The 11,727-nt window shown below is 38.7% G+C and overlaps 2 protein-coding genes across 2 annotated transcripts in view; both read right to left on the bottom strand.

Annotated features, from left to right (window-relative positions):
• LOC116604330 overlaps nt 1-5,206 on the bottom strand; it is a gene marked incomplete in the record, with an annotated part of 13,259 nt that extends 8,053 nt beyond the window's left edge. Inside the window, 3 exon segments of the mRNA XM_048723867.1 lie at nt 2,320-2,381; nt 4,915-4,980; nt 5,129-5,206.
• Nucleotides 5,207-6,359: 1,153 nt separating this feature from the next.
• LOC116604331 (protein phosphatase 1 regulatory inhibitor subunit PPP1R7 homolog) lies at nt 6,360-9,920 on the bottom strand. Its single transcript, XM_048721052.1, has 7 exons — nt 9,870-9,920; nt 8,266-8,374; nt 7,600-7,668; nt 7,427-7,492; nt 7,015-7,080; nt 6,514-6,579; nt 6,360-6,438 (listed from the first exon to the last, which is right to left on the bottom strand). Exons 3-7 carry the CDS (start codon nt 7,629-7,631, stop codon nt 6,360-6,362), a joined length of 309 nt encoding a protein of 102 aa, XP_048577009.1. The 5' UTR covers nt 7,632-7,668; nt 8,266-8,374; nt 9,870-9,920.
• Nucleotides 9,921-11,727: the final 1,807 nt, after the last annotated feature.

Below are 11,727 nucleotides of genomic sequence, written 5' to 3'. Positions count from 1 at the left end.
CTCGGTAACTCAAACCTACCGATAACCCTCGGTCACTCAAAGCTACCGATAACCCTCGGTAACTGAAACTTGTACCGATAACCCTCGGTAACTTAAATCCTTCGGTAACTCAAACCTACCGATAACTCTCCATAACTCAAAGCTTCGATAACCCTCGGTAACTCGAGCCTCCCGATAACCCTCGGTAACTCAAACCTACCGATAACCCTCGGTAACTCAAACCTGCCGATAACCATCGGTAACTCAAACCTGCCGATAACCATCGGTAACTCAAACCTGCCGATAACCCTCGGTAACTCAAACCTGCCGATAACCCTCGGTAAATCAAACCTGCCGATAACACTCGGTAACCCAAACCTACCGATAACACTCGGTAACTCAAACCTGCCGATAACCCTCGGTATTTCAAACCTGCCGATAACCCATGGTAACTCAAACCTGCCGATCACCCTCGGTAACACAAACCTCTCGATGATGATCTGGAGGTGAGTAATATTTAAGAATGGAAGAAAATATCAAGCATTTCTTGAGTTTACATGCCTACATTATCCATTGCTTGTTGCGACGTAAGCTAATCAAAATGAAATACTTACACATAGCTCAGTGTCTGCGAGAAGGCTCCAGAAATCTTTGAGATGAGATTGCCATCCAGTGACCTGGTGGGATTTTACACACACTGCTGTTTCATTTTACTCATTCACCTAAACTGGGCAACCACTGTAGCGTTTATTTAGAAAGGGAGGGGGAAACATTAGATAGTAGGTATGCGGGGCAATACACCTCACCTAAACATATTAAAGCCCTAAACTACTATGTGCAACATATCCATAATGAGAAAGGCCCTTCTGCAAGACCTTTGAAAGAATCCATCTTAGTGTAGACCAAGAGAGCATAAGATAAGAGAGGGACACTTTGGTATTACCCGCGCGCCATGTCGCGTCCGAATCCGGCTGTTTTTAGTAACCACCACCCCACCACTGCGCGTGAGGATTTGCTCCTATTATTTTGTCCTACTCCCCCGCGGGTTGCGTGTTGTTGTTTTTGAAGAAGAAAACAGGTCTAACTTAAGTTACCAAGATTGGCAAATATACTCACAGAAAGCTAAATCCCTGAATAGTTTGACTGTTTTGTTTGTCTGAGCGGCGAAGTCAAATTAGAAAGAAAAAACCGACGAGAGATAAAATGGCTGTGATACTGCGTTTGATTCAAATCCCGAAACCAGCTTGTATAATAACAACATAACAACATAATAATATAACATATAATAATAACAACATCATAGAAATACAGTAATATCTCCCTCTTTATTTCCTCACTTTTACAAAAGCTCAGATACTTCAGCTTGCTGGCTTTGATCATCACAAAAATGCATTCCCTCGCTACAAGGATAGTTTTATGAAATGTATTTTTCTTGGATTCCTTCTCAATTCACAGGAATACTCACAAAAATCAATATTATATCTAATGTCTAACTTACAGATTTCGTTTGACCATTAGGAAGATAATGAATGTTGAGGTCATCACTACCCTCTTTTAAAAACAAACTAATAGTCAGATATAGCCAGGCGCTCCAAACTAATTTTAATGCAGTTACATGGAAATCAGTTTGTCCTAAGTGCTGCCGCGCTAGAAATATTCTTTCGCAACCATCCTGTTGCTATTAGCAAATTTAGAGTAGGGCTTTTCTCAAATTCCTTTTTCTTCATGTTTACCTTCATTTATTGCCATTTATTGCCATTATTTTTTTCTTTTAAATAAATAAATAAATAAATTTTTGATGGTATTTGTGCAAATAGGGTGGTTTTTTTTCGGTTTCAAGTCACAAAACAGCGGCAAACAACAAGATGTAAATGCCAAAGCGCGGGGGTAGGGTGAGTAAAAATGATTCGGACGCGACATGGCGCGCGGGTAATACCAAAGTGTCCCTCTCTTATCTTATGCTCTCTTGCCGCTTTGACAAACCTTTTCTTATGGTGGACCCATATGGATAAAGGACCTTTGCATGGACCCTTCTAGAGGTGGACCCATAGAGAAAGGCCCCTTTGACAAACTTTTTCTAAGGGTGGACTCATACGGATAAAGGCCCTTTGCATGGATCCTTCTAGAGGTAGATCAATAAAAAGAGAAAGGCCCCTTTGACAAACTTTTTCTTGGGGTGGACCCATACGGATAAGGCCCTTTTGCATGGATCCTTCTAGAGGTGGACCCCTATGAAATACCCCTATGAAATATCAGCTTTCTCGAGATAGATACATATAAAGAAAAGCCTCAAGTATATATTCTAATTAAACTTAGAAGAAAACAATATTACGTACAATGTGTAGCATTGGAACGGGATCGTGTTTGCGTTTATCTCTGTCAGATGATTTTCTGAAATATGTCTAGAACATTCGGAACATTGTGGTTAGTAAAATACAAAATAACTTTTGGTTTGCGTTAAGGCATTTTCTTTTTCAGTCTAATTTTTTGTTTATGATGATAATGATGACGATGATGATTATGAAGGCCTGGCTAAACATTATTCAAACATGTTTATTAGACGTTAGCGCAAATGTTGGTACTTCTAGCCACCCACAAAGCATAAAACTTTTAAAACACGTCCACAAAACGACCTTTTCATCAAACATCGTGTTGACCGTACGATGTTTTACCGTTTAGCCTGTATCACCGCTACTGCCGCTTAACATTACTCTAACGCTTAATGTAAAAAAAATTGCCGCTTCATGTAATTCTAACGCTTAATGTACATAAAAATCCCCGCTTATTGTAATACTAACGCCAGTACAGGACCCGAAATGATCCCAGGACCCGAAACGATCCCAGGACCCGAAACGATCCCAGGACCCGAAATGATCCCCAAAAGTACCCCAACTGTTCCCGGGACCCAAAACGATACCGAGGAGTCCCCGAAAACAACCCCACGGAATTGCGGTAATGGACAAAGGGAAAGCAGAAGAAAGCACTTTCAATTCTTAAAGCATAATTAAGGGTTGACAGCGAATCTTTTTCTAAATAACATGACTTTAAAAACTTAAATTCCAATACAATACTACTATTTATTACATTGCCCCGGCGGTAAACCCATAAACAGAGTCCAAAAACAAATACACAAGTTTTAATTGCTACTGAAAGGAGTACAACATAAACATAGCACAGCCAAAGCACAGCCTTGCTCAAAACAACCAAACTTTTGACCTTATTCATTTGACAACCAAACGTGTTTTTCACCACGAAATCCATGTTCACACGAGCGAATATTTACCGACAGCCGGTTTGGCCGAGAAGATGGAATGACAAAAGCACACTGAGTAATGCACTCGAACAACCCTTTTACTACCGTTGCAAAATATTAAAGGATGTGGCTTTTGTTGAAAGCAATATGTGAGTTTTGAATTTCCTTATGTAGTAGTGCGTACACCACTTCATGATTTCTCTCTATCTCTCTTTATGATAGGTCTTTCATTCACCAAACACAAACAAACATTTTCCTACGGGAAAGCAGAGGCATGTCTAATCTTTGGAGACATTCGTTTATGGCTTGTTATGTATGAATTATTTATTCACGCCTGGTTCTTCAAATTACGATCACGGGAATTATTCATTTGACCCCAATTGCTGACTCAACCAAGCTGTCGAAAGCTGTATTTCCCGCGCAGTCGTATGTAAAAATCTTAATACTATGGCTTTAGTTAATTCAAATTTCTGTATAGTGACAAAAATGTTTCATATGTTTTTAAAACTGAAAGCCAATCCTTCCACATTCCTTTTGTTTGTCCATTACTGCAATTCCTTGGGGTTCATTTCGGGGACTCTTGGGGATCGTTTCGGGTCCCGGGATCAGTTGGGGTACTTTTGGGGATAATTTCGGGTCCTGGGATCGTTTCGGGTCCTGGGATCATTTCGGGTCCGGTAGAGGGGCTCTAATTACCGCAATACCGCTCAAAATTTTCGTAAATATTGCATAATACCGCAAAAAGGGCGGGGTTTTAAAGAGCATGGGCGACCCGAAATTTCTAGTTTTCCCGCTAGATCATCCCGTACAAGGGCAAATCCCCCGCACCGCACAGGAAATTTCAATTAGAAATCGAGGTGTGAAGTCTCATTGTCAACTCATTGTCAACTCTGGAGTTTGATTATGTTTAGCCAGGCGTTATTATATATTTGTTGCGGCGGTGAAGGTAGTAGCGATAGAAAATGATTATGGTGATGATGATAATGATGGTGATATAATTTGATTATAATTTTACTTCTGATCTTGACGATGCTTGCAATGGTAGTATAATAATGGCGATGGTGGTGTAGTTGTTGTAGGTGGTGGTGGTATTGCAATTGCGATGGAGGTTTCGATGATGATGATGAGGAGGAGGAGGAGGAGGATGTTATTGATTGTGATTATGTTGGCGATGAGGTTGATGGCGACGATGTTGGTGATAAATGATTGCGATGATGAAGAGCTAACTAAGAAAATGGTCCGCTTTATGGGTAAACGAACCCCCTCTCATAATCCTGGCTACGGGCCTGTTAATGGTGATGATTGTTATTGAGTGATATCATATCAAACATATTTCTTAAGGATTGTGTCCTTCGTTTGCATTTCCTTATATGGTCATTGATGCCCATATTTAGAAAAGCTAAAGTTTTCCCGCTCCCTGATCTACAGAAAATATGGTGAAAAATGCTTATTCCTGTCAATTTGAGACTCGCGGCAAGAATTTGTCAAAAAACCTGACAGCTTGGTCAAATTTGTATCTCACTAATCTTGAAAAGCCCTTAGACCCAGGCCTCCCAGAGATTGACCGAGCGGGTTTGAAGGTCACCCAAATATTGATATGGTCGGTGATAGACCATGGTTGTGGTAGTGTAAATTACGATAGTCATGGTGCATTATAGTCAGATAATAATGGTTTAACTCACAGGCTTCTTATGCCATCTGGGAAGACTCCTTCGTTGATTTCCTTGATTTGATTAAGACTCAAGTCGCTTTAAAAAATTAAAGTGCATCGTGCTTTAGGAAGCCTGTATTCAAAACCGGGGCTTTTCCTTTACAATAAACAAAACGTTCGCATGAAGCCATATATTACAATATAACTGTAACTTTTCATGAGCACAGACGTCAGATGTCACTTACAGATATGTTAGTGTCGGTGGAAGATCACCCGCCTTAACTGCTGCTATTGAGTTATTACAAAGCTTCCTAAAAACATAAATTATTATTGGGGACTGTTCTAACATCATTTTAATACACTTTATAATTGTATGTATTTTGATTATATGTATTTAGCTGTTTTTTCCTGCTTTTTCCTTTACGATTAAAATCCTCAACTAGTGAATTCGGTTGTTAGGCGCGCGCGATCATCCGTGAAATTCACACTTTCAGGCGGGAAAACAACGCCCGCGCCATTTTTAGCTTTGAAAACAAGCGCCCGAAACTGGCAAGAAAAACGTAATAAACAGAAAACAACGTATAATAAAAAATGGGAAAGCATGATTTTTCACCTAGGGCACCTTCTTAGAGACTTGAAGTGCTGATTTGAGCAAGAAAAGATTTCTTTCAACGCGTATTTCACTGTTAAAAAGCGGGAGAAGAGTCGATTTTTTGGTATTAAAATTCTATCATAACATTCGCTTTAGTAACCAGGCTTTATCACAATATTCAATTGCGCATGCGTAGATAATTCTACTTCCGGTTTGCGTTTCTAACTTTATAATCTTTGCGAAAAACGGACGCTCCGCAGAGAATATTCACCTAGTTGCCTTCTATAAAACTACGTATCGATTTTCCCGATATATTGAAAATTAAAGAAATTATTCAAATAAGAGTGGAAAAATAAAAATTAAAATTGTTTGAAAATTTTGTTATTTGGAAAAATCGAAAACGCATACGTTACGTTGTAGGCACCCTCCTGAATAATGTTATAAAGCTACATTTATCATTGCAGATGCTTCAACAGCTAAGATTATAGATTTTTTTCTGTTGTGACGTTATGTGATGACGTCATCACCTGATGACATCATCAAAATTTAGAGATTCGTAAACAATGATACCATGCCTGAATTCATTCCATCTCACCAATGTTTGGTGGACTTATAGAGTCTTGAAGTTTGCCTAGCAACGGCCCGCAGAAAAATGTCCCAACATTCTTAATGGGGTAAAATATACACTTGATAAAAAAATCTCTCGATTACATGTAGTTTGAAGGTTTTTGTGTGATAACGCTTATTGCTCAATTTGATTTTCGCGTCGACTCCACAGTTTGTAAAACATATTTTTTTTCAGAAGTTTCGCCTTTAGGCAAAGACTAAATGTATGTAATAGTTTTATGGACAAAAACATATTTTCGATGTTTTAAAAATCAGTTTTATGGAACTTTCAACTCAGTTATCCCCACAGGAAAAACTCCATAAAGAAGAGATGATAGTCGATTGCTACATAAATCCCTGGATAAAAACAAGTAAAAGAAATTTTGAAAATAAGAAAATGAAGAAAATAAGAATCACAATTGGCCTACTTACAGTATCCTTAAAGACGTGGGGAGAGATCCATTTTCAATTTCGCTGATGTTGTTGTTGCTTATCATCCTAATGTCCGAAAAGATAAGATAACTTTATCAACTTATACCATTTATGATATTGTGTATCATCGTGATTTATCAAAAAAGACCTCTTTTTGCATTTTTGAGCATAATAGGGTATGGAGTGAATGTTGCCAAAAGGGAATATCCCTCTATCAATTTAAGGTAAGCAAATAATTAAGTTATAGTCCATGGTCAATTTTCATCATTTTCCACTAGACAATGACGAAGAGGCAGCAACTGTATAATATCTATCCTGCTTGCAAGCCGGCTCTCCCTAGATTCGGGATTCCTGTGGCGAGGGAAAGGAATCCCGACGCAGAGCCGGCTATCAAGCTAAATATCTATCCTTTTTAGCGCTCTTTCTCTTTACAAATCTATAATGAAACTACTTCATCCATGATCACGTGCCAAGGGCCGGTGTTTCTAATTGCATACTTACAGGTTTTTCACATTTGCAGGGATCATACCCCTCTCAAGTCTTTTCAATGCATTTCTGTCTAAATCTCTAGGGAAAATGATATAACTAATATGATTATAAAATAAAAAAAATAGTATAACCACTCCCAATTTCTCTTTGTAAAGAAATACTGCCGCCGCTACCATTCAAGGAACTTATGAATTGACTGACATCTGGTCACAAACATTCAGTAAAACTTCAAATTAGCCATCTTATTTTATAGTGACATATAGCGATAAATAATGATGGCGATCTTCAATAACGGATATTTGCACCTTTTTTTCGCCTTATGCTGGAGCCTTCTTCAATTCAAAAAAATTTCCAGCAAGAGGACTTGTCAAGCGCAGTCCGGCGAGAGTGTTCACAGATCACTATCATATTTTCTTTCACTTACAGAAGGTTAATTGAAGAAGGTAGAGCCCCTGCCTCGATAGACTTTATCCTGTTGCTATCAAGTATCCTAGTGGAAACAAAATCAACAAAGTTTCGTTTTAACTAGTGCTTTTATGTTTTAGGTTTATATGAAATTATTTACGTTTGTCATTCAATCATTTACATTTGACTTACAGAGTTGTCAAGGACGTAAAATTTGAAAACATTTTGTCCACACGAGAAAGCAAATTTAACTTCAGGGATCTACAACAAATAAAGATAAAAACATTACACAGATAAGAGAATAACTCTTCAGATATATTAGCCTAAATACTAGTGTTAATGAATTTCCATGTCATTTCTCCAATTTTTAACCAAAAGTTGAATAGGCGACTTGGCACTACCAGATCACGTGAGTTTTTTAGTGCAAAATTTGTGCGCGCTCAGGCTTTTAGCGGTACAATTAAAACAACAACAAAACGCAACTTATTTGGCGCTTACAAATAAGCCAGAGCTCACCGCCAGCGGATAAGGAATTTTCAGACAGCATAAAACTCGGAAACGGCTAGTGTAAATAGGGGCGGGCCGTAGCAGGGGGTGGTAGCAAGTTGCCCCTGATATTTTCAAAAACTATTAGGAAATGACCAGAAGAGACGGCAAGAGTGGGTGTTAGCCCCCCCCCCCCCCCCCCCCCCCCCACCCACCCACCCAATCTTCTGTGGCCCGCTACGACTCTAAGTTAATAGTGAATGACGGAGTTGTAGACCACTAGCTGAGAGGTACCCTTGGTCTGGTCAGGTAAGGACACAAAAATCACTCAAATTCTCTCCCCCTCACCTCCCCCCTTATTGCTATCCTTACAGGTAGTTAATAGTGGATGACACGTTTGCAGGAATCCCGGTGAGATTCGCTTCGTCACAGTAGGCATGCGTGGAAGTCAATCTTGCGCAGTAAGGCGATACAACAGACGCTGATGATTAATAAACGTTAAACTCGGGTTAACGAGAGAATATACTTTAATCCAGTTTACCACTCGGCTTTTATTCTTTAATTTCTTTCTTGTCCAGGCCGCTGTTCACAAAAAAATCCGTTCCCGTACCTGTGGTAGCTAAAATTCCGTCACTGGTAAGAGTAGAAAACCCTTTTGACCTCTTCAGAACATTGGATAGAAAAGGAGCAAGGAGAAATAAAAAGAAAGAAGGGAAATATTAGCCTCCGTGTAGCCGGTCTTCTCCTCTCTTTTGACCTGTTCAGGACATTGGATAGGAAAGGAGCAAGGAGAAATAAAAAGAAAGAAGAGTAAGGGAAATAGAATAGCCTCTGTGTAGCCGGTCCTCCCCTCTCTTTTGACCTCTTCAATACATTGGATAAGAAAGGAGCAAGGAGAAATAAAAAAAGGGAGATAATAGCTTCCGTGTAGCCGGTCCTCTCCTCTCTTTCAACCTCTTCAGGACATTGGATAGAAAAGGAGCAAGGAGAAATAAAAAGAAAGAAGAAAAGGGAAATAATAGCTTCCGTGTAGCCGGTCCTCTCCTCTCTTTTGACCTGTTCAGGACATTGGATAAGAAAGGAGCAAGGAGAAATAAAAAGAAATAAGAAGAAGGGAAATAATAGCCTCCGTGTAGCCGGTCCTCTGCTCTCTTTTGACCTGTTCAGGACATTGGATAGGAAAGGAGCAAGGAGAAATAAAAAGAAAGAAGAAAAGGGAAATAATAGCTTACGTGTAGCCGGTCCTCTCCTCTCTTTTGACCTGTTCAGGACATTGGATAGGAAAGGAGCAAGGAGAAATAAAAAGAAAGAAGAAAAGGGAAATAATAGCCTCTGTGTAGCCTCTATTTTGACCTCTTCAGGACATTGGATAGGAAAGGAGCAAGGAGAAATAAAAAGAAAGAAGGGAAATAATAGCTTCCGTGTAGCCGGTCCTCTCCTCTCTTTTGACCTGTTCAGGACATTGGATAGGAAAGGAGCAAGGAGAAATAAAAAGAAATAAGAGGAAGGGAAATAATAGCCTCCGTGAAGCCGGTCCTCTCCTCTCTTTTGACCTCTTCAATACATTGGATAAGAAAGGAGCAAGGAGAAATAAAAAGAAAGTAGAGGAAGGGAAATAATAGCCTCTGGGTAGCCGGTCATCTCCTCTCTTTTCACCTCTTTAATACATTGGATAGGAAAGAAGCAAGGAGAAATAAAAAAAAATGGAAAATAATAGCCTCCGTGTAGCCGGTCCTCTTCTCTCTTTCAACCTCTTCAGAACATTTGATAGGAAAGGAGCAAGGAGAAATAAAATTTTAACTAATAGCGCATAGCAAGTAAAAAAAAGGGTCTATTCGGACGCAAAAGCCATTTAACCTGCCCCCTAAACGAGTCCCGACAACATCTTTGTAAGGAACGAACACTCTTATTTCTTTAACGTTTGGTTGGATGTGATTATTTACAGAGTATGATGAAAAAACAAAAATTGAGCTCACCGTATAATATCAAGCACGACGCGATGAGGTAAAATACAGTCGTGGTCCCTGCTAAGGAGCATCGATTGGCAAGCATTGTTGGTGGGCTCAGATAAACCTTAAGAATTCAAAAGTTTATGATTATATTTTTCGTTAAGACGTAAACAGTTAACAGTAATCGAAGCGATTTTTTATGGATAATGCTTTGTGATATGGGGCCCCTGGGTTTGTTCGAGCAACTGTTACTCTCTTTTTTTTCTGTTTTCAGGTAAAATGGAAAATAACAAGAAAAGAAAAACTATCTTGAAAAACTAAGTGTCCCCTTTTGGACCTGCGGACAAAGATATGTCTTTTGCGAATATTGCGTTTTTTCGATGTGTGAGATAATCCAAGCGTTTTCCAAAGAAAGCAACATTAAAATACTCGGAAATAAGTTACCTCTTACCTGAGCTTTTCGGTTTTGGTTAATTATTTCTTCATCAGTGTTGAGATAAAGGCGTTTGATGAACGATTGCAGAACTGTCCTTTATATGCACGATTTAATTTTTATTAATCGACTTATCCGCTTCGGGTGATGAATTGTTTTTGTAGGACATAGGATATAGAAACACCTGTGCCATCCGCAGGGTTCTGAAACACAAACAGGAATTTTATTTACTTATTTTGGATAGTAGCAAAGACACTTTTTTCAGTGTGGAATCTTTCGTTAAATATTCGTATAATAAAATGCGTTTAAAGCAAAAAAGAAGAAATAAAGAAGAGAAAATTAATAGGTGTTAAGATCATCATTTTTTTTACTTAGATTTAGCGAGGGAATTTTTTTAGATGTTTTTGTTCTGCGAAACCTTTACGTGATACATCTTGACTTAATTTAAGTAATATAAGATCATTAACTTCTTTTAAGTTTTCTTCAAACCGTACGAGTTATTAAAACAAGCAGTTTTTTAACGAGTCATTAGTGAAGAGCATAGTCGAATGTCTCAATCAGTTAGCAATTATCTGTGAAAGAAGCTGTGAATTTATGAAAAGTTAAAAATTTTAGAATATTTGCTTGCGAGTTGATAGCGCCGGAAAAACAGGTGGAGAACTGTTTCCATAGGGAGGAAAACAAACCTGCGGGGAAACAAGCCTTTTTTCGGGAATTGGGAGCAAAAGTTTGCCTTGGGCCATGTATTGTCAGTCTGTCGTGCAGCAATCTAATTCAATGGCGTATTGATCAAAATTTACAAGAGGTCTTCGGATTTTAATAAATTTTTTTTCGTGAGATTGATTTGAGTGAAATAGACTGAACTATCAAAACCGACAGCCGGGGCAGGTCTTGGATGGACTAAATGCCCGACAATTGTCAATGTATTCAAATAAACCAGTCAATTCTTCCTAGTGAGTATTCTACATTTGTTGAGAAAGGGCTCTCACTAACAAGACATTTTACTGGGTTATTTGAATAAATTGAAAACTGTCGGGCATTTAGTCCATCCAAGACCTGTTCCGACTGTCGGGCATATAGCTACTTCGAACAAAAAAAAGTTTGTTGCGCAAAATAAAAAAATAAACTTAACATGGGGAAATTGACCCGAATGCTACAAGAACTAGCTTTGGACGACCGGCGCCCGGCGCATTACTTGCCCCGACATGGTACTAAACTAGTTGTACGAAATGCTGATTATCTCGCTAAAAGATGGGTCCTTTAGATATAGCTTACATATAATTTAGATAATGTATAACTCCCAAACCTGGATGAAATGCTAAAGTACCCACATTTTTTTGCACAAACAGTGATATAATTTGCTTTGACATTTTTGCTGAGTCTTATTTTTGCTAATCATTTCATCTCATCGTATTGCGTGACAAAAACACGGCACCATTTTGGTGTGGATAA

The sequence above is a fragment of the Nematostella vectensis genome, chromosome 2 (assembly GCF_932526225.1).
Source record: "Nematostella vectensis chromosome 2, jaNemVect1.1, whole genome shotgun sequence".
Lineage (NCBI taxonomy): Eukaryota > Metazoa > Cnidaria > Anthozoa > Actiniaria > Edwardsiidae > Nematostella > Nematostella vectensis.
The sequence above is the reverse complement of the archived record's forward strand: the minus strand, read 5'-3'. Positions and strand labels throughout refer to the sequence as shown.

Coding starts and splice junctions, on each gene's coding strand:
- LOC116604331 (XM_048721052.1), bottom strand. CDS start 7,631: ATGTTTTCAAATTTTACGTCCTTGACAACTCT. Junction 7,493..7,599: donor TTTACGTCCTTGACAACTCT/GTAAGTCAAATG, acceptor TGTTTCCACTAG/GATACTTGATAGCAACAGGA. Junction 6,439..6,513: donor CCCACGTCTTTAAGGATACT/GTAAGTAGGCCA, acceptor GTTTTTATCCAG/GGATTTATGTAGCAATCGAC.